Genomic DNA, 23,434 nt, shown 5'->3' with positions numbered 1-23,434 from the left:
CATGCCAGGAGCGCAAAGCCTAATAAACTGTGTGGGAGGCTGGCCCTCTAGTTAGGGTGCAAAACCAAGCACACTATGCAGAGAGTTCAGGGAACAAAGCGTGGTTTCCAGAGGTAAAAATTTGACCATCTAACGCTCCAATTTTTAAGGTAGCTTATCGAGCAGTTAGGCTAATCTGGGAGATGTGCTAAGCATTTGCTGTATTAAAAAATCCAATCATGCACCACACACACTCAATGAATAACTCAAGACCAGAATTTATAAAAATACGTCCGACTTTATACATATTGTAAGACCAAGATCTTTAGAATACGTTAAGTACTTTTCAAGTTATGACTTTTTGAAGTTTTAGCAAAGTTAGTCTTTCTGTGCGTAATTACGCACCATTGGAATCAATGCACAGTCACCTTTAGAAATGCAGTAAAAATCACAGTTGAGTTACCAGTCTCTTCTCTTCCAGGGTAGCCGGAGTGGTCGATGGGCACACTGGGCCAGCTGGAGAGTCCCTGGCAGCTCCCGGTTCTAGCGGGAGCCGCATTGGAGACGGTCTTAGCACAGGCACAGGGCCACCTGGAGGGGCCACTTGGAACAGGAGCTGGTTTGCAGATTTAAAGATGGTGCCTTGGGGTCCCCTTGGGCTGTTGAGGTCGCAAAGGGTTGGGGACCCGAGGCACACAGAAGATCCCGCAATGCAAGGCCCAGGGTGGGCAGGTGCAGGGTGTTTTGGAGGTCTTGGATGCTGTGCGTAACAGAGTCCACTGGAGCTGGAGGGGAGTCTTTTTGAGGGCAGCTTACAGGACAACGGGGGAACTCTGGTCAAAGGACCGGGGTGTTCATGAAGTCCCTCAACTAGGACTTCCTCCTGATTCTTTTACAGCTCCTGGGGAGCTGGCTTTCTGTAGCTGCTGTAACTCGGCCACTAGAGGGCGCAGTGCCACCAAACTTGGCACAGATGCAGGTCACGTCCTGGTGGTCGTGGATGTGTCGTCAGGTCCAGCTGTGACTTCCGGTCGCGGAGCTATCGATGACTCAGTAAAGTGACCCTCACTGGTTTGTTGGTCCTTTGCAGGCTTCCTGATTTTCTTGAGTGGTGCCTCCACTCAGGAGGGAGATTTAGGCTACTTGCAAATCCTGGCGGTCCTCAAGGGCTTTTGAGGTCGGTCCAGTGGTCAGTTCCTCAGCAGTGGGGATTTTGGGGATTCTGGTGCAGCAAGCAGAGGTCTTTGAGCCTCCTCTGGTGCAGCAGGTCCTCGGTTCTCGTCCTGGCGGGTTCTTTGGTGCCGTCTTCTTTCCTCCTGTTCAATCAAAATTCCTGGTCTAGGGGAGCCCACTAAATACTGAATTTAGTGGCCGTTTTAGTGGGAACCTGGTAGTGTCCAGTGGGACACTTACCCTTGGGTGGTTATACCTACTACAGTGACCACTTACTGTGGGAAGGGTCACTTCCCTAAACCTGATTGGCTATTTTCAACCATATGCAAGGTGGAGAAAAATGAGACAGATGGGCCACTTTGCATGCAAGCCCTTAAGGATGGTGCATGCTCAGTGAGGCTCCTCCTCCTACCCTTTGTCTGGTTTCCCACCTTTGCTCCCGCCCAAAGTTGGGGCTTGCAAGGGGGAAAAGCCCTCTGCTACTAGCAGCAGGCCTGGGGGCTCGAGTTTCAGGGCTGTAGCCCATTGAAGCTCAATGCCAGGGTGTTACACATTCCTGATGAAGGGGGTGTTAGCTTCTCCACCCAGGAAGGACACTGTCTTACAAACCAGAGAGCCATGGCTCTCCCCCAGGTTTGTAAATTGGCCGTCTGGAGTGGCAGGCTGGATGGAACCAGTCAGCAACTATGTCAGTTAGGGTTAGGTTTTGCAGGGGGCACCTCTAAGGTGGCCACTGGGTACATTTAGGGTTAAATCCAACACCTGTACTAGTCTGGATTTATTATTCTGAGTTGTTTGATACCAAACAACCCAGGGTACAGAGTGGCCATCATGTAGCTGGGAAACTCGTGTTTAACCAGTGCCCAGCTCATGAATGTAAAATGGCTGCTCTGTTCACTCACCATATCTTGGGGTTGTCAAGGACACAGTGAGAACTCATGCAACTATGCCTTCACATATAGTATGGCGCACCCTGCCTTAGGGCTGGAAGGCCTGCCAGAGGGGTGACTTACCCATAATATATGCAGTGTAGTGTGGACAGGGCACACAGAGGGTGTGCCATGTCGAGTTTGTCTTTTTAGGTTTGCACAAGTACATTCAGCCTGCAATGGCAGTGCCTGGTGCATCTGGGTGCAAGACCCTTCGGGGTGGCACAATCAGTGATGCTGCCCTCAGGGTCTACTCTTACTATCTCTTGCCCTGGGTACTGGGTACCCATTTACTAGGGACGTATAGGGATAATTAAGAAAGTATCCAATTGTGCCAAGCATCATACCAGACTTAGGGAAAGAGCTCTGGCCCAGGGAACCTGGTTAACAGGGGCCATGGGCACTACCTACTTCTAGAACACATCAACATTAGGCAAAATGCAAGGGCTAACCATGCAAAAAAAGAGGCCTCCTCTCACAAACTGACCACTAGTGTGGGAAAAATTAATTCCCTGAAAAGGGGTCCCTTAATCCTGAACCAAATCGCAGAGCAGGGAGGATGGGGAGGGTCAGTAAGGAATCTCCAGCAAAACAGAGTTGCTACCAGAAAATACGATATCAAAGATAGGTAACTTGTTCTTCTGATAGAGACTTCTAGCCACAGATTTCTTACCTTTGGATCGATACCCAAGCCATACCTTCCCAGAGGTGAGTCTGTGAACCTGATTAAACAAACAGGTCCTGTTGGACCAAACAACTGAAATGCCTGTCACAAAGGATCTGACTGTCCAGGCAGTAATGTTTTGTAAACGTGTGCACTGAAGCCCATGTCGCTGCCTGGCAGATGTCCAGGACAGGGACGCCGCACACTAACACAGTGGTCACAGCTTTGGCTCTGGCAGAGTTAGCCCGCAAGCCCTCAGAGGCTGTTTTTGGCCAATGCGTACTAGATCTTAATGCATAGGACAATCTATTGTAAAATGGTTCTTTTTTGTACAGCTTTCCTTTTATTTATTTTCGCTCCCACATAGCCCACGAAGAGTTGATCATCTACCCAGAATTCACATGGGGTCAGGGCAGAACAACAGTGGTCTTTTTGGGTCCAGGCGGTGGAGAGACTCCTCTTTTTTGGTGGGATGAGGTGGCACAGTAGGTAGGGTGCTGTCTTAGTCTACATGGAATAGAGTAACAACCTTTGAAAGGAAGGAGGCAAGTGTACAGAGAACCAGCTTCTCTGGGTAAAATGTGGTTTAAGGAGGGTTCACAGACACCTTTTGCAGTTCGCTGACCTTCCTGGCCGATGTTATGGGCACTAAAAAGGTACTTTGATGGTCAATAGCCTAAGAAGGCAAATGAGTAGATGCTCAAATCCTGCGCACATGAGAAAAATGAGGACCAGGTTGAGGTCCCACTGAGTAATGATGAAAGGCATAGGTTGAAACAAATGCTGGAGGCCTTTAAGGAACCTATACAAAAAGGAGTATGCCGTCCCTACTGGATCTAAAGGTGTATAGTCAAAGGGAGGTCAACATGCTTCTTGCATGTTTAATGTTCACAAGGATCAGGGCAATTCTTCAGGACCAAATCCTTAATCTACTCAAGGAGGGCTATCCTTTTCTGAAGGCATTTTTGCCCCCCTCCCCCCTCCCCCCCCCCCCCCCCAAGTGTAAAGAAACTAAACTTTAGTGTGTACCTGCTATTTCAATAGCTGGTCAACTAGGACGCCCTAACTGGTCCCATGCGAGTGACAAAAGTAACGCTCATTTTGCATCAAGTCGAAAGTACTGAAGTTGCACAGGAGCATACTCTGCCCATGACCTACACCATCCTTTGCCCTAGCCGGTGATCACACAAAGCAAGTACGATCATTGTACCCATTTCTGGCAAGTCATTTGTAATCATAATAAGGATTCCTGTATGTTAAAAGAGCTGGGAAACTCCTTAGTTATTTTTAACCCTTCAGGTGCCTGGGGCGAGCTGGTCTCGTCCTCTGCCACGGTTGCCGTGTGCCGAGAACAAGACCATCTCATCATCCACACGGCCCAAGGGAGGAGGGCTAGTGCTCCCCTGTGGGCCTACCACCCACACCATGGATGAAAGGGGAATCTCTTCCCCTTCCACCTCCTGACCCCTCCACCCCCCACCCTGTGACATCTGATGATGTTAGTGCTCAATTGCACGCTGACCTCATAGGAGGTCGCCTCCCATCAGAAGAGAAATGTAAAGATCGGCAGTGGGTGCAGGCAGGGCATGAAAGGAAAGGAAAGGCCTTTCCTTTCTTTTCACGTCTCTGAGCATTTCTGCAGCCCAATCGTAAAACAATCGGGCTGCAGAAACGCCCACTAGACAACAGTGAGTTTTTTGGGTTTTTTTTTGTCTTTTTTTGTTGTTGATATTTACATATAATGGGAGCAACCCCTTGAGCAAGGGTCGCTCCCCCTGGGAGGAGGGGGGGTGGAGGGAGTTCTATTTTATTTTAGGCCATTTCTGTTTTTCTTAGGCCCATTTACCTCCAACGGGGGCAGAAACCACTAGGCACCAGGGACCAGTTAGTATGAAGTAATAATTTGAGGTGTGGGGGCCCCAGGTTGGTTGGGGGCCACTGGGGATTTTTTTTCCCAAGAAGGTGAATAGGCTACTAAAAATACTATTTAAAGTCATGTCATGGAAGATGGACATATTTGCTCCCAAATAGTATTAAGGTATATCAGAGACTTACGATTAAAGCATGTGAATGTTTGAAATATCCAATACTACAGAAAGATGAATACTATGCAATGCACACACTACAAACATGCAATTTCTGTTTTACAACCCTTAAGTTCTTCTCTGTGAAAATGTTAGAACTTCAAAAGGCTCAGTATTTTTTATCCTAGCCCTAGATTTAATTTATGTGATTAAAAACAAAAAAACGTCATACACAAACATATCATGTATAAACAATATCACCTGCACAGATTCAACCCTGTAGCAAGCATTTTCCAATCATTAAAACATTCACACTTTACCTCTAGCTGATGCAGAAGAGCCTTTCCCTTCTTGTTGATCTCTACCATCAATGTAAATATTGCAACTTTAATGTCCTGCTCAACTTGCTTTTGATTTTGGTTAATTTCGTGAATTCTGTTGGAAAATAAAACTGTTTAGTCCAATGTATTCACAATATCCCACAGCATTCATTTATTTGTAGGAGAGAAGACAAGATGGGACAGTTTTCACCATGGAGAAGATATCACCTGCAAACTTTTCTTACTACAAATGCTGAGATGCACATACATAAATTTCAGTCAGTGGAACAAAGAACATACACAAGCCGGTGCCTCCTTTCAACTAAAACAAGCATTTTCAATGCAAAGGGTCTCACATTTGTTGAGAAGTTACCAATAGTCCCAATCCATTGGTGCCAGTACAGATGACCCCGGGGCAGGATCCTACGGTTGGACTAGACGGGGTAAACACTCTCACACTGTGAGCGGAGGATTGACTCCTTCATAGCACACCTACATACAATACAAATGTCCAGATAAGCTACCTGTACCATCACTGGGGGGTGGGGCACTGTTGGGGAGGTTGAGGGATGGGGGGGTAGGGTAGTTGTTGCAACATCAGATTGCTGTTAGTGCAGAGATGTGTAGATTGAAAAAGCTCTTGATCTCAGAATCTATGTGGGTCACTGTATATTCTCTTATACTATGTTTACCTAATCATTGGTTGATCGAAATTGCAATAAACTTTGTTTACAAAAAAGGGTCTCACATTTGTTCGAGGTAGAGCTATTAGCATTGTGAAGCCAAAAAAAACAACAACAAAAAACAGCGTCATCGTGCAATGTAAAATGCAGCGCGATTGCGCTGCATGTAAAATAAACGGATAAAGTAGACCGGACTCCAGGCTGAAAACATCGAGTTTTGTAAGTTTTTGGTACTTTACCGGTGCTGTGTAGGTGGGCTAAACACCGGAAAAGGCATGACGTATGCATGCCTTTCACAAATGAAAGCAAGCAGATTTTAAAAGGCAAGCCCACAAACCAATGTAAGTGACTGACGTGGCATGGGCGTGGTTTGAAGCCCAAAGAGAGATTACCAAAAGGATGGAGCACTTTGTGCTTGCCCATAAAAATGATACAGCAGAAGACAGAAATTCGCAGTTATTCATCTTAAGTGACAGGTGTTTACTGCATTGGCTAATCTCAATTTCCAGCTCATTCAAATCTTGCTGCACAGTGTGGCAGCAACATAAAATATTGAAACACACACTAAGTCCCTTTCAATGTTAAAACTGACTCATAACCCCTATATGACATGACACGATGAGGAAAGCTACAATGATTATATAGAACTAGTGGTGCATACCTACTAAGTCTGTCTATCACTGCTATTTGAATGTTTTCACCTACAGAAACACTCAATTATCCTTGGCCTCTGTCCTGCTTATAAAGTTGTTGAGGGCGTCACCTGAACTCAAGTTCTGATCCAACCTAAACACTCCATTACCATGCACAGAGTTGCCACCCTGATCATCACTTCTTAACCAATTTTAAAGAGTCACTATGGCAGAATACAGAGGACCTGCATTGTTATGTCTCAAGAGAACCCTTCAGTTTTTAAAAAATGTGAACAGGTCCACATTCTCACAAGCCAGGCAGTTCACAGTTAGGAAGTAGTTTGTGCTAAAGTAATTCAACATAGTCTTTTGGTAAGGTAGCTAAAGTTGTCAGTATACTAGTAATGCAGAGGCAAGCTTGGAGCTTCAAGGTAACACATCCAGCTCCCTCAAAGCAGCCAGGGAATCAAAGGAACTTACAGAAAAGTGTAGTCAAATATCCCAATATCAAAATCTCTCTCGAAGAGCAACATGCCATTCCATGCTAAACAAACACTGCCATCCTGAGTGAGGTCTGAAAGGTGGTCTAGAACGGGGATAACACAATGATAAAATAAAGCTCAACTGAATGATTTTCAACTTCCAACCATACAAGGACTCCCTGTTCCTCATTAAGCACCTGGCGAGTATTTGATGGGAACAGAGACTAAGTCAGATGCCAGAGGTTTGCCACTTCTTGGATAAAACAAGTAGCCTTGGTTTCAAACCTTGCTATCTTATTTAAAACGAGCATCTCTTTTGCCTTGTGTACTAATTTTGGTGCAGAGAACAAGAACAGCTTTAAAGGAGGTGAGGCAAGGTTACCTACCTTCAGTAGCGCTCTTCCCAGTAGATACTCTTACCTAACTGCAGATTTACCACCACTTAATACTTCCCAGGGGCCAGACTGTATCTTGTAAACTTTCCTCTAGCAATGTCCTGCTCGCAGCTTGGTGGCGTTGTGCACCTTGACTCCATACAGAAGGGACAGACTGGAGCTGCATATGGGCACCACCGCCTGCTCATCTTTGTTTTATTTGCCTGCACAGAGGTAGCACTCGGGGTCACCGTTTTGGCACCTTACAAGTCTACAATCTAATCAACTCTTAATCTTACCTCCTTTCTCACTACTTTGGGTCTGCTACATCCCTTTCAATCAGAATTCAGGTGGTCCACATTTTCAACTTCATTACCTTTGCCCCCCCATTTTCAACTTCATAACGGATGAACACTATAAACACATATTCTATGTTCTTAAACTCCTGACCTCTTTATAGCTGTTAATACTGTATTACCCCACTCTACTAGCCATCCCTCAGCAACACTGGGATTGATTGATCTACTGTTAACTCCTCATTTTATCTCATCAATCTTTTGCAGGTCTCTAGATCTCTTTCTTCAGTCCTACATCGTAGCTACAGTCATCCAAGGCTCAGCCATGGGCCCTCCTCATCTGATTCCACACAACTCATGGCAATATCATCACTTCCGTTGGCAATTCCAATCTTCTCTATCACACAGTACCCAATATCATATCTACTTTCACTTTCCTCATATTCAAAGGTAGATCTCAAACTCCCTCAGCCATGTCACTGGATGGCAGATGACTTACATTAAAAAAATCCAAAATGAAAACAGTTTACTGCCACCTCAGTACCTGCTTTATTTACCTGCCCATTTTCTGACAAGCACATTTTTGTATATGCAGATTGAAACCTATAGATTATGAGCAAGTATTTATATTCAAAATTACCATAACAGGCAGACTGCAATGGCTGAATGTTACTGGACAGGTGTGTCCATCCCACACCTGATAAGGCAGACAACTATGTATGTGTGACTTATCATTTATAGTACTGCGAAGGCATATGCCTGCCTTGTTTTGTTTAATACCAAGTAAAGAAATATAAAAACACAGGCAGATTGCAAAAACTGACTACATTTAAAATTCATGCCCTAGAATGGTTTTCATTTTAAGAAAACCATAATGAAGAGTTCAAACAACAAAGAGAAACAAAATATGCTCTAATGATTCCTTCCATCCAGCCAAAGCAAACAAGACTGCCACTGTCAAATGTGACAACTGCAATTATTTGAAGCAGGTAGTAATAAGAAATATTCTCTATCTCACTATACCAACTCTTAAATCTTCCCAAACACACACTTACTCCAACTACCACAAAGATAGCTGGTTTTCAGCTGACAATCTGCCCTCTGAACAAGCTACTGGTCGCACTCATTAAAATCACAAAAGGCTCCTCCTATTCAAACTAACTCTATTCTGCAGTTTATAAATGGCCCCATGAATACCTATGCTTGTTCAACAAAAACCTTCTTACTACAAGCAAGCCTCCTTTTAAAAAATTATTTTATTGAGATTTTACCTGTACATCATGGCTCGGCAGGATCATGTCAACATAACATGGTTGTCAGCATTCTCATTAGACAACATATACATATTGATCTGAATGCGGATTCGCTACTAGATACAGAATAGAAACAAAAGGGAGGAAGGCTTTAGGTGAACTTCCACTGGAAGGGAAAGAATGCTAACTAACCGTGCAGTCTGAGTTAAGTGATTAATGAAGCGTGTTCCACCATTTCTGTGGTATGTACGGGCACCTCTAAAACAGTAAACTGGGGGTGGGGCTAACAGGGAATCGCAAGTCTTATGGGATTGCAGTGTCAGGAGAGAAATAGCAGCATCAGGGAGGGCATCTGAGGGTATATCATAGCAAAGGGCATAATTTCTCTGCAAGCAAACCTCCATATACCGCATCTAGTTTACGTTACATCCAATTACTAAGGGCAGTAAACTGGAACTTTCTTCCAGCTGAAACGTGTTCAATCCCTTTGCTCAGATTACTCAAAACTGCTCTGGTGGATCACAAGTATCATTTTGTACATTTAGCATATGCACTGCCTTCTGTTGTACATCATCCACCATATCCAACTTCCATTTCAAGCAATGCTCTGTTGTACGCAAATATATATTAAAAAAAAAAGCCTTATGAAGCATGCCATCACAGCCTAACCTTTGTCACCATCTCCCCTCGAATAATGCATGAAATACGTTGTATGTGCAGACTGCATGAAAAAATTGTATCTAAAATAATACTGTAAATAAATACCTGTTTTGGATCTGGTCCCCAGTAAATTTGATGTATTTATTCTTTTCCATCAGCTTGTTGATCAAAGTATCGATAACAACCTTCTGGCCAAGAAAAGCCTCTTCAATAAACTGATACCTGTAGAGCAGGAAGAGAATTAAAACAATCTGCTGCTCAGCTCAAAATATGTTTTTAATGTATCTGGTTAAAAAGAACAAAACATGTCCAGCAACACACCACGAAAGAACAAGGCAAAGGTCTTTAAAGACCTTGCATAACTTTTGCAGCCATTATCAAAGTGGATTAAGCTCGGCATGCCAATTTTCTATGTCAACAACATATGCAGCATAGCATCTGCCCACATGATCATCATGTTTGCATACATGCTTTCTCCCTACCACCCCTTATACACTTTAGTTTTGGCATGGGACTAAGTTATTCTTCTTGTTTATGCACAAACTCAAGCTGTATTGTACATACCAACTATAGGTTCTCAGCCATTTCCTCTGGTGACTGAGCCCAAATCAGTCATTTGTCAAGGTAAGAGGTTTAAGAACACACCCTCATAGTGCAAAATGGAAGGCCACTACAGTAAGCACGTCTGTAAATACACCTGAAGCTGGGATGGCCCAAATAGGGGATGGATAAATGAAAAAATAGCATTTTGGAGAGGGTAGCCAATCCCTCTTATACAACACCTGCAGAATGTGTGGTACTGCCACCATCTAAGACAAATGCAGTAGAAATAGGTTTAGGTGGTACAGGTCTGCTAAGGGTCTAGGATAAAAAAACATAAGGGTCACATTTTGTCTTGGAGGAGAGGGCATGTGGGAAATAGATTTGCAAAACTAGGAACTACTCTTTATCAGCAACACAGAAGTTCTGCAGATTTCTGAAATTTTGGAAGGGAAGAAAAGTAGAACGGAGGGAGGCTGGAAATTGATATCAGTCAACCAATTAGACAGCTTCACCGGACCAAACGTTTTAGTTGAGTAGATGGTCAGAGGACTGGCTCCCCTGAAACATTAAAAATTGTAGTCACATGTTCGATCTCATAAGCCCAACACAAACTACAATCACCTCAGAATGGCTGGTTCAGAGTCAATTAAATAGCGACATCAGAGTCTTTAAAGTTAGCATTGCACAGTTAGTTGTATTAGTCTTCAAAGATAATACAACCCACAGGTGTGATAATTCAGTGCTTAGAACTACTGGTGAAGAGGGCTTCTGCGCCTGAAATGAATAGGAAAGCTGGCATCCTCTAGGTCAAAAGACACAAAGGAGCTTTACTCTGTAAATCAACTGCAGTGCGACAAGAAGACAAGACAAGAAGACAGATCATTCTTAAGGACTGTTTCTTAATAAATTTGTAGATTGCCCTCAGGTCCAGCATAGGACCCCATTCCTCCCAATTTCGTTTGGAAAGAAAAAAAACTACTGGTTACTGGGACTTAGGAACCAGCTCTATCCCCATTTTCTTTAGAGGTTTTGTTGCCTCTGCCTGCGAGGCACCCAGAAGTAGATGGCTACACTTTTCTGGTGATGCTCTAGGCATCTGTGGTGTGGCCTTGCAGAATAACATCCAGTACCCAGAGTTCAGATATTATATGTCAGGCTGGAAATATAACCGTATTTTCCTACCACAGGCCTGAATGCTCAGAGGGCTGGGCAGCTTGAAAAATTAGGCGTCCCAACCATGGCCCTTCCATTTGCTGGATGAGGAGTGTCTGTCCCTTCTTTAGACATGCCTACCAATTGTCCGAGAGAACTTAACCAGTAAGAGGTGATTTGAGAAGGGTTCAAGTAGTATGACTGAAGCTAGCGTTGAAAGGTGTCAGATAACTTATGTATGCTGTGAAGTTGTCTTTTTGGTTGGAAGCATCATCTCTATTGAAAGAAACAACTAGCTGTGTACTTGTCTGCTGTTACTGCTTGGAGAGAGTCCTATATGTGCTTCCCAAATAGCTGTTTACTATTACAAGCACATGGACCTCTTCTGAATACAAGTCTGAATGGAAAGAGGCACAGTTTAACTAGCCTCACTGTCACAAAAACCTGCTGTAGTCATCTGCTGAAACTCGTTTATTCTTCAAGTACACACTTCTTTTGAAGCCTCAAACCAGTTCACCTTCATGGAGCAAGTCTTGGGCCTGTTCTTTTCACTCTGCATCGAAATGTATCCCAACATACTGAAAGAGATCATCACAGGTGCTGAGCTGATGTAAGATGCTAGAAGCCAAAGCTCAAATCCTTTGCCACGTAACGGCTGTAGCCTTCTGTGCCTAGAGAAACCCAGCTGCTGGACTATAGGATCCAGGATCTCCTTTGAGTGGCTAGAGATTATTTACTCTGCTTTTACTTGACTGAGAAAAGGCAGAGCCAGTTTGCATTTCTGTAGAGTTTGGCAATGGATGTCGTGCATGTAAGCTGGGTTCTACATCCAAGACAATCCATTCTTCCACAAATGGTCAATGGTTCCGACGGTCTTCCTTGGCTTATCCTTGAAATCAAACAAACCTTTTTTTTCCTGTAGAGGAAGGCAGATTTAATTTGTGATAATGTCCTTTCTAAGAGTGAATACAAGATAAAGGATATCAAGGGGTGAGTCTCTATGTTGAGGCTTAAGACTAAGTTAATCACCTGTAATGTAGTCATCAAATTCAAGCTCCTTTTAATTTGGGGCATGTTCATCATCACATCAATATCTTCACCCTACTCTTAAACAGACTCAGTGTCATGTTATTGTTCTGTTTCCTCAGAGGTAAGCCTCAACTTTTAAGTGATGACTGTCATTTGAACCAAAAAGAGGTGAGCCAGAGAAGAGTAAGCATATCGTTTTAGCTGAGTGTACAATTTCAGACCCGTCAACACACCCACTGATTGTGTACGACAATAAGTGGTTATAACTCCCTAGAACGCACAAGAAATAGGAGCTTTAAGAAGTGTGACTCGTGTTCTACATATTTTTTTATTGGGTGGGTTGAGGCCAAGGACATCTTTGGATCTCTTCTTATGAGCGGCTACTATGACATAATCCAAAAACTGATTTCTATAGTCTTTTTATCATTAAATATATTTTGTATACATTCTCCTGGACGCTAAGAGTGAAGGGTATCGCATTCAGTGTTTTTGATTTCAATAAAAAATTCCACTGCAGAGGAAATGTAAAAAGCAATGCTCACCACATTTTATTTTGTAAAACAAACTTTGTAAACTTTTTAGACCAGTACCTGTGCTCTTTGTGTTCTTGTAATTGGCAATCCCTGCATGTCAGCTTGTCACAGGTTTCACAGTACAGCCTAAGTTGCTCCTTTTTATGAAAAGGGCAAAACACAGGCCTCTGACTGCTCACCCCTGTCGCTTCTATGAAGACAAAAACAGTTGTCACAAGGGTCAGACTCAAAATTCTCCGATATTCAGCAACATCTTAAGATATATAATTTATATTAAATGTTACTATGTACTATAAAAGTGTGTGTGAAACATGAAAGTGTTGTGTTAAGCAATTCTAGAGAAGAAAATTAGTTACTTACCTGTAACTGTGATTCTCCAGTATTGGATCTTTCATAGATTCACATGTTTGAATCATCCCCGTCGTCGAGGTGGGAGCCTCACGGTAACCTGAAATACACATAGCAGTACACTCTATAGACTAGGCCCCAAGGGCCCCCTTAAGTTCTTTTATAGTCTATCCATGTCGTTGAGCAAAAAGATCCAAAGTTGAACCTCAGCAATCAGATGTTGACACCCTCTAGAACACTCCCAACAACTTTCCCTCAGAATTTCTAGTAAAAGTGTGAAGATAAGAGTTTATCGATAAGGGGAGCCTCTGCGGGGAGGAGGGTGGGTCGCATGTGAATCTATGAAAGATACCAACACTGGAGAACCACAGTTACAGTATTGGAACTTTCATAGATTCACATGCTTGAATTAGAGTAGCAAGCAGTAATATTGATTAAGTAGACATATAGCGTACCTTTACAATCCGAACCAACATTAGAATATCAATAGAAATGAGAGCAACAGTACCTCTAGTTAGTGTTCAATGGTAACATAATCATGTTACTCTGTAAGTAACCATCAGTCATAATAAGCACAGATCACTGCTTTACAACAAATATGTGGCATGCTACGATAATCAGGCTGTAGCATAAGCATAAGAATTAGAACAGATTTAATCTTGATTATAATAAGAAAACCATTGTTCACCTTACCCTGGTTGTGGAGGTGGGATAATCCAAGAGGCTCACCTTAGCGAAACAAATGCCTCAAGACTGCTTGACCCACTGCTGTGTCCATGTTATTAGCTTCCTCAAGACAGTAGTGTTTCGTGAACGTATGCTGGCTGGACCATGTGGCCGCTCTACAGATCTACCGTAGGGGTACTCCTGCGAAGAGGGCACCTGAAGCGTCTACTGCCCTTGTTGTGTGGGCTCTTACCCTGTTGTGGAGAGGCTTACCAGCCTGGATATGACAGAATTGGATTGCCAGGCCAATCCACCTAGCTATAGTCTGTTTGGATACTGCAAATCCCTTCCTTGCATGCAGAAGCGTGAGTAGAACCCCTTGTTCCTGTGAGGAGCAGGGGCCAGCTCTATTGCTCCCTTGCGTAGCCTCACTTGTACTTCCTTGAGGAGTTGGGCTACGCGTGGGGGTGGAGGGCCCGACAGCAGGACATCCGGTGGTTTCTGTATGAACTCCAGAGTATGTCCTCTGGCCACTACGTCCAACACCCACCTGTCTGATGTTATGACCTTCCAACAAAGGAAATGAGAAGTGATGCGACCCAGACCTTGGAGCCCCTGGTAGTGTAGGAAGCTGGTATGGCTAGCTGGTCATTTGTTCCTGCTGGTATCTCTTCCCCGTGGCGCTGGTCTTACTTTTGCCGGATGCCGATATGCCGCAGTAGGTGGCAACAGGTAATGGTGTAGATGTTGGCCATAATGCTGTCTGGGTCCTGTTGTAGAGGACTGATACTGGGGTCCATGTTGTTGGAAACCTCCTCGAATGGAGAAATTTCCTCTTCCTCTTGCCCCACGAAAGGGCTGCCTGCGGTACTGCAAGGTACCAAGCGATCTCGCAGTGCCGGTATCTGTCTTTATGGATTGTAGCATGTCGTCAACATGCTTCCCAAATAGACTTTTCCCATCATACGCCATATCTAGGATGCGGCTCTGGACTTCTGGGCGGAAAGACGTAGACTTCAGCCATCCCTGTATACGCAAGACCGCTGCTCCTGCGAGTTGGCGGAATCCTGTTAAGGAAATGTCTATCGTCCAGTCAATGATTTCCGCTGCGATCCGCTCACCCTCTTGCAGCACTTTCCTTGCTTCCACCTTGACATCCCCAGGTAACAAATCCACGTACGCTGACATGTCTGCCCACATCTGTCGATTGTACCTCCCTAGTAGGGCCAAGGAGTTTGCTGCCTTTACTGTGATCGCCGCTACCGAGGAGAACTTTTTTCCAATGTTATCCAACCTCCTCCCATCCTTGTCTGGAGTCGCTGCGATAGGTGCCGAAGGGTTCTTCGACCTGCGTTGTGCAGCCTGGGATATTACTGAGTCTGGCTTTGGCTGCGATATTAAACAGGCTGGAGTGTTGTCACGGGCCTTGTATTTCTTCTCCAGCTTTGGCATCTGTGAAGGCACTGTGGCTGGGTTCTTCATTGCCTTCAAACCCTCTTGCCATAGGAAGTCCACTATTGGGATTGCTCTTACAGATTTCCTTGATGGCTCTTTGAAATCGTATAAGAAACAATCTGTTTCTTGGGAAACGATAGGCAAGTCAAATCTCTTGGCCGCCCTTTCCATTAAATTGTGGAAACCTCCGATGTCCTCAGGGGGCAAATCAACTGGTCCTAGCGGTGACGGCGTGGGAATGAAGTAGTCATCCCACTCACTAGGGGCTGCCTCAGAAATTTCTCCTTCTTCCCTCTCTTCAACTGTTGAGAAGTGGTCATCCTGTGGCGGTGGTACCAATGGGACACTTCTGTGCGGTGTTCCTGGAAGGCAAGTAAAAGGGGCTTGTATAGGTGTCCACTGACTGTACGGCCTAGATGGAGTTGCCGGCGTGGATGGTGGGAATCGTCTATACTAGTCCCTGAGCATACCCTGTAGATTTGTCAACAGAGACCTGGGCATGGGGAAAGAAGGTTCCTGCTCCCCCCGTTGGGTATGAAGAGCCCTCCTGATATACAGGTGAGGAATAATAGAGCTGCTGCTGTTCTTCCTCCTCCTCATCTAAGTCTTGGCACTTTACATGCAGCTGAGATGGGCTACTGGCTGCACCAAACATCCCCTCATCCTGGGAATAATTGTCTTCATCGTTATCTTGGAGATGCTGCGGGGGATATGGCAAGACTTTGCTTGGAGACGTATGGCTTGGAAGGATTGATGATGTCCTTTCTCCCATGGAGATAAAAGAAAGAGGGAGGAATCTTGTGGATTCCTGCTGTGCTTTGAAATCTCCAGAGGGGGGCATGATGGTCGACGGTTGAGTGGACAGAACTTCCATCCCTGCTGCTGACATTGCAGTATCAATCGTCGACAGTCCCCTCGTCGACGGTTCTCTCGTCAACGGTGTTGCCGCCGACGGGACTCTCGTCGACGGTTGTGCCATTGACGGATCTGACGTCGATGGTGGTGTCGTCGACAGGTCTCTCGCCGACAGATGTCTTGTCAACAGCGCAGGTGTGCTCGTTTACGTTGTTTTTCTCATTCTTGATGACAGGTGCTTCGTCGACGGTAATGTTGTCGTCGACGGGTAAACCACTTCTGCTTCCATGGTCGACGATGTGTTAGTCGACAATGCCTTTTTGAATATTTTGGCCGTTATGATCGTCGTCGATGAAAGAGGTGATGATGTTATAATCATTGGAGATACTGCCATCGTAAACGTGGATGTCATCGTTGTCGCCGATGGTTTCTTGGTGACATCAGAGGGAGGCCTTACCGGATCACTCGTCGGCGACAGTGACAGAGAGGCACTTTTTGCGGGTGCCTTTTTTCCCCACAGGCGTTGTAGGCTCTGAACGAACCTTTAAGAGTTTCGCCTGGTTCTCTGATCTGGCAGTAATAGGCTCTTGGTGCCCCTGTTTCTCCATAGATTTATGCTTTGTCTTTTTCATCATCTTCTTTGGGGGTTCCTCAGATAGTTTTCCTTTTTCTCCATGACGTTTGAGGGAGCAAGATGATGCTTCACTCATCTGAGGATGGGTTTTCCATGGCTTTCTGTCTCTGGAGGCACAACAGAAGCCTACCCTCACGTCCTTGAGGGTTTTCTGACTAAAGGTGCAACAGATTTTACAGTCTCTTACCTTGTGGTTAGGATGGAGGCAGTAGATACACTTTCTGTGGGGGTCATCAACCTGAAGTCTCTTCTTCCCAGAGCTGCCACAATCTCTAAACAGACCTTTCTTAGCCTGCTGAGACATGCTAGAATAGTAAAAGTGAAATTTTCTGAGAGAAAAATTCCTGTCAGAAAGGTATACAACGTGCGGTAGAAAATCTGAGGGAAAGAGCCTCTGTTGGGAGCGTTCTAGAGGGTGTCGACGCCTGATTGGCTGAGGTTCAACTTTGGGTCTTTTTGCAAAACGACATGGCTAGACTATCAAAGAACCTAAGGGGGCCCTTGGGGCCTAGTGTATAGAGTGTACTGCTATGTGTATTTCAGGTTACCGTGAGGCTCCCACCTCGACAACCGGGATGATTCAAGCATGTGAATCTATGAAAGATCCAATACTGGAGAATAAGGTTTTAAATAAAATCGATTCCTGCTTTAAAATTTATTGTCAGGTTCAATAAAAAAAAAATACACAAAAATCAGCAGTTGGAAAAACTTTTCATTAAAAACTTTCCATCAAAGTTGTCAAATATTCTTAGTGTATTTTGTCATTATACCACCTAAACAATTACGAAAACATTAAAAGTCCTTGTTTTGACGAAAACGTTTTCATGACTATGGGAGGACCTTTCAATAGGACATCGGCATGGGAGCACTGTCAATGAAAGACTGAGGATACAGGGAGATGGACACAAGCACTGGGCCAAGGACACAAGCAAAAAAATGTTTTACTTATCTTCGTTAACACTCCTTCTGATGGATACTTTATGGAACCACAAACACAGACCTTGAGAATATGCCAGGGTGCAAACTGGATCTGGAAAATCCTCCCACCAATGACTCCTGCACTCTGAAAGGTGGCGAGATTTGTTTGCAGGGATCTTGTACAGCTAAAAAGTGACAGAGCAGTAGGAAATCTGTGATTAGATACAGCATTCACCAGAAACAGTTACTGAAGATACGTAACTTGACCTTCGGATGGATACACCTAACTGCAGATTCCTCAACTTTACAATAGATACCATAGCAGTACCTCCTTGCTAGACCCTGTTCAGGGAGCCATGTAGCAAGCAGGACTAGTGGGCCTCAATCGTGATGTCCCTCCTTTTATGGCTCTGCAAACTGGACTAAGTACAACCCCTTCAACACTTGCCTTCCTATGTATAATCACACAGCAGCTAAATAACGGATTGTCCAACAAATTGCTTTACTTTAAAGAAGCAAATGCTTTAATACAAACAAAGAGTAAATACTACATTTGTAATACAGGTCAGGTACAAATTAGTGAACTAGGCGTTTGGGATAACTGTGCCTCAATTAGCCTTTTCCTTGCACCTAGGTTTCCATGCCTACTGGTCTAGAGAGTCATCTCCTTTGCAGGGATAGTGATGATTGCATGAATTCAGGCTCTGGTATTGAATCCCCCCCTCACACTTGAATACTGAAAAGGCACTCAGTCTTTCTCAAGAAGCCTCTCTCTCACCATGATATGTCCTGAAGGCTGTCTGGTGGTAGTCAGCTGGGGTCAGTACAAAGACCTTTCATGCTTTTGGGAGGGTGTGCATGTTGCATTCCAATGTGGCCTTGTGATGCGTCCTCCTCCAGCTGCAGCAAGGTCTGGGCTGAGGAGCAGATTATGGTGATCCCTCAGAGTCTCCAAAAACAGGTAATCTGGAGTCAGAGTGGCCCCACTTTCACGTTTTTCATCACAGCCACATGCCAGCCAGCTTCTGAGTGCTAGACACACAGAATCCCTTCAGGGCAGTAGGCTCCTTTCAAGAATGGCTTGTGCCACTACTCTGTCTCTTTGGGCCCAGCAGCACACATGCAAAACTTCAGTCTTAAGATGTGGTGTAGTGATGCAGGGTGGCAGCAACAGTTTTTTGGGTCACAGTTGGGCAGGGTCCACCAGCGTCGCTTTGGGGTCACAGCGGCATAGGCAAACTGTGCATGCAATCCATGGCAGTTGCGCTGGGCAGCCATGATACATAATTACCATCTGAAACTACAAATAAGAGTCTGTTGACTGCCAAAACATAGGCCACACTAATCATTTTCCTCCATCCTCTGACAGACCTCCACCAACAATGGGGTCTCACAACAGCAGCTCCTCCTGGACTGTTACTCTTCCTGCTGGGATTTACGACTTCTTTCCTCTCTCAAAAGCCAGGCTGGCTTCTAGGTGCTGCAGGTCAAATGTATAGCTTCTACCATCAAGGCAAGACTCAGGTGATGATCCTTCAGGTCTAGGAAGTAGACTGTGAGGCACAAACTAGCTCTGGTTGCCCAGCAGTCTACCAAATACTCTGTGGAATACCATCTTCCTTAGCCTTACAGTTCCAAGTTCTCTGTTTCCAAGTAGGTCAGTGAATCACACTTGTACAAAGCAGACCCGAGATGTGGATCAGCTCTGCACTTTCAGAACAGGTTTGGGGTGGTACTTCATGCTCACAAAAAACAGTTTTTGGACAAACCAGAGAGAGTTTTCTGCACCTGGCTGTTATCAGCCACACTGAAGAGTGATTAGGTAAATAAAAAATAAAAAAAGACTGATCTTATCGAAGTGGTCCCTTTCACTCTGAACAACAGGCTGCAGTCCCACAATTCACACCCACCATCTCTACCACTTGTTTCTTCTCTCCCAGCTTCACAGTTATCAGGGGAAAAGCGTAAGCACATTTCCCTGACCAATTTATCAATAGTGCATTCCCTACTGACAGAGGGTATGGATGGCTGGACACAAAGAACTGGTGTTATGTGGTGTTGCGAACAGGTCTATTTTTGGGGTTCCCCACTTTTGGAACAGAGTCTCCAATGCTGTCTGATTCAGCTCCCACTCATGTGAGATGGATGCTTGTCTGCTAGCACACTGTCTACTCATATCAGATGTATCACTGTATTGTTATCTGCCTCTGAATGGCCCATCTTCATATCTATTGTGCCATCTTTGATAGGGGGAACACTTTGCTACAGGTTGCTTGTGACTATTGACTTTGTATCCATTCCCGGGCTGTTCTCATGTGGAGGTTCGCATGTGGTATTAGTGGTATGCAAGAGGCCATAATTTCTAATAATTTCTCTGCATTCCTCACTGTTAGATTTCCCCTTCTAGTATCAGAGGTTGTTGCACTATAGATGTCACCCTCTTGTCACATGGGGAAGGTTTCCCCTGGCACTCCAAAGAAGAGTTTTATTTGTTCTGGTTTTGGCAAAGACTTCTCCATGTTTGTGAGTCCCAGTTTTTGCAGTGTTGTGATCACTGTCCTTATGTATTTTTTGCACTTGTTGGCTGAGTTTGCTCTTCCCATCCAGTTGTCCAAGTATGGATAGACATGTATTCCTCTTCTTCTCAGATGTGCTGCCACGGGCTCACTTTACGTCAAAGGGAAGTACTTTGAATTGGTAGTTTGTTTTGTTGATCACAAAACACAGATATTGTTTGAGGTTTTCATTCACAGGAAAGTGTAGATAGGCATCCTTTAGATCAAGGGTCTCCAACCTTTTCTATAACAAGAGCTACTTATGTTCAGTGAAATTCATCCTGAGGTGCTAATGATCGTGGTATAGTAGTGCTCACACCCTCCAAGATTGTCAGCAGTGATCACAACAGTACATTAGGTGGGGTTGCCAGCAATAAAGTAAAAACGTATTATCAATTTGGAATGTCTCTAAATGGGAAGTACACAGCAGACATTGCTGCAATGCCCAGGTCACCAAGGCAATTATGTGAGTACTAAGTCTCTCCAAATAAAACAATAGTTTTGAACACATTTTGAGTATTCAAATAATTAACAACACCTTATGAGTACTGAAAATACACACATTTACATTTCAAATGTATTCTTTTGAATGTTTTTATACATATAATAATTCAACCAAGCAAAAGCTTCTATAGCAGTAGCCTGGGTTGCACAAAGGAGAGCTAATCACAGGGCACTGGAGAGCTACTGGTAGCTCACAAGCTACTCTTTGGGAGACACCTGCTTTAGATCTATAGTTGCGATTAAATTCCCCTGTTGGAGTTGAGGAATTACTATTTGTAGAGTTGTCATCTTGAAGTTGTGTTTTTTTTTTTTGTTTGTTTTTTAATTTAAGAAACAGAGGTCTAGCATAGGCTGCAGTCACTTTTCTGGTTTTGGAATTAGAAAATATGTTGAGCAGACTCATTCATTTTTCCTCTCTGGAGGGCACTCTTTCTTCTGCTTGTTTTTATAGCAGTTCTTTTACTTTCTTTTGACAGTATGTTATCTCTTCTGTTGTGTGCATTTTTTGTTGTGGAGAATGTGTTGGCGGGTGTTTCTCCAACTCGATGCAGTATCCGTGTTGCATTAAATTTAGCGCCCACTTGTGTGATTTTACCTCCCTTCACTTCTGGAAGACATTTCCAATTCTTTCCCCCACTAGTGTTCCATGTGAGTGGTAATCCAACTTTAAAGAGTCACTTTGATGTTGTTGCTGCCCCTTTCGATGGCAAGTTTCTGTTTCTTGTTCGACCATGAAAGGACTAGCTTTGTGGTGTTTGAAACCGCCATTGATGTAAAGCAGGCTGTGGCTGGGTTGTGCTTTGTAAGCCTTGGTGCAGTGTGCTAGTTTAAAACCCACCTCTTCCTGTATGTTTCCTAGTTGAGGGGGTAACCCTTCTTGATTGACCACTGAACTGAAGCCCCCAGTCCCTTTGATTTCGCCGTCTCATTGACTTTTTTCAATTGCTGCAGGGACTCAGCTGCCAAATAAATAGTCACCGTCAAACAGACTATTGATGATGTTGGCTTGAACTTCATTCTTGAAGTCAGATATTCTTAGCCATGCATGGTGTCTCAGTGTTGTTCCCGTCACCATAACTAGTGCTGACTTTAGGCATGTGTTTGCAATGCATTTTCCTTCTTCGGCGAGGGCCTTTACTCTTTTTTGGTATTGCTCAGGCAGGCGTTCCATCAGTTCGGCCATCTCTTCCTAGTTCTGATGGGCATATCTGTTTAGCAAAGAGATTGGATTTGCTATCCTCCATTGTGTAGCAGCTCCCCTTTCGAATTTTCTTCCCACTATTTGAATCTTTTTGTTCTCCTTATCGGGGGCCAGAGGTAGGGATAGTTGGCCCATTCATGGCTGCGGCCACAATGATTAAATCTGCCACTACCTTGCCCCAGATATATGCTGCATCTTTGGAGGAGTGCTTGTACTTTTCCTCCACTCTAGGAGTTACTGACCCGCATGTTGCTGGCTCCTTAAAAGCCTCTTTTCCTTGATCCATGATGATTGGTAGCATGGGAAGGTACGGGATATTGTTCTGTGAAGGTAATGTTTCAAGCAAGAAAAAAGTATTTGGCTTTTCTTCCTCCATCTGCACCATGTACCTTTTAGCTGCTTTTTTAACCAGTTGGTTATACATGGCTACATCATCGGGATGTGATGAACTCGAAGGATAATTATTGCTGGCTTTCCCAGGGGAATCTGCCTCGAGTTCCTGCTATTAGTCTTCAACGCCTTCTGATTACTTGACGTCTTAAGATAGACTTTGTCCGGCTGTCTCCTCTTGAATGTAGAAGAACTCTTGTTCTTCTTCCTCCTTAGGCTGATGTGTGAGGGGTGGTTCTAGTTTCCCCTTATCCTTTCCTTGACTCTTAAATGGAAGCCTTTGATGGAATTATGATAGCCCATAACAAGGCATCAAATTCTTTTCTTTTGCAATATGGCGGCCACTGAGGCTTCAAGCCTTCTAGTGCTCTAGCTTGAGTGCGCATTCCTCGACGTCGAGGGTAGGTGATGGTCTCTTTTTTGATGTCGAAGATGTGGCAACTGTTGTAGTAGCTGCCACCTCTTCTTTTTCTCAGCTTTGTTCGTCCTTAAACAAAGTTTTTTTTAGTGCCTTTTCCACCTGCAGTATCTTTTGAACGGAACCCAAAGGAATGTTTGTGCTGTGTCTTGCCTTCAGTCAGTGAGATTTTGGGCACAGGGGCTGACTTGATTTCGTGAGTCCGTTTTTGACTTAATCAACATTACCTTTTCCACTGTTATCTGCCCATGTTTTTTTTTCAGCCTTCTGTGTTCTTTGTCAAAGTCAATGATGTCCTTTTCAACGTATGAATCGTCTCCTTCCACTTCTTCTGCGGCTATATCTTCCTCCTCACTCAACAACTCCAAGTCACTAGGTGAGGTGGAGTCCTTTTGTCCCTACATAGTGTAATGTGCACACTTTTGCTTGTGTTGGGCCTTCAGCATCTTTGTCTTGAACACCTCACAGCCCTTTCAGGTTCTCAAGTCGTGATTGACAGGTAAGCAAAGATTGCAGATCAGATGGCTGTCCTTCTCCGCAAGCTGGTGGTGGTGGCACTGTGGGCAGAAACTGAACGGAGTGTTCTCCTTCTCACGCCTAGTAGGGGACCCCTTGTTAGCGCATTTTCTGTCTCTTGATCAAAAAATCCCACCTACTTCGGTCTTACTTGCAGTTCACAGGTATCGCTTTCTTCCACTTTCCTGAGAGTTTCTCCTCTTCCCTTTGATGAAAAAATCTCCCTTGCTTCTTTCAAACTTTCCCGA

General features: G+C 44.3%; 1 protein-coding gene across 1 annotated transcript in view; it reads right to left on the bottom strand.

Moving 5' to 3' along the window:
* Positions 1-23,434, bottom strand: part of TRIM24 (tripartite motif containing 24) — a 659,378-nt gene that overhangs the window by 532,681 nt on the left and 103,263 nt on the right. The window contains exons 4-6 of the mRNA XM_069227983.1: positions 12,784-12,916; positions 9,575-9,691; positions 5,090-5,204 (exon numbers count right to left, since the gene is read on the bottom strand). Coding sequence (XP_069084084.1) covers positions 5,090-5,204; positions 9,575-9,691; positions 12,784-12,916 — 365 coding nt within the window. The remainder of the gene's footprint in view (positions 1-5,089; positions 5,205-9,574; positions 9,692-12,783; positions 12,917-23,434) is intronic.

This window comes from Pleurodeles waltl, chromosome 4_1 (assembly GCF_031143425.1).
Source record: "Pleurodeles waltl isolate 20211129_DDA chromosome 4_1, aPleWal1.hap1.20221129, whole genome shotgun sequence".
NCBI lineage: Eukaryota > Metazoa > Chordata > Amphibia > Caudata > Salamandridae > Pleurodeles > Pleurodeles waltl.
Note: the sequence above shows the minus strand (reverse complement) of the source record. Positions and strands in the feature narration are given on the sequence as shown.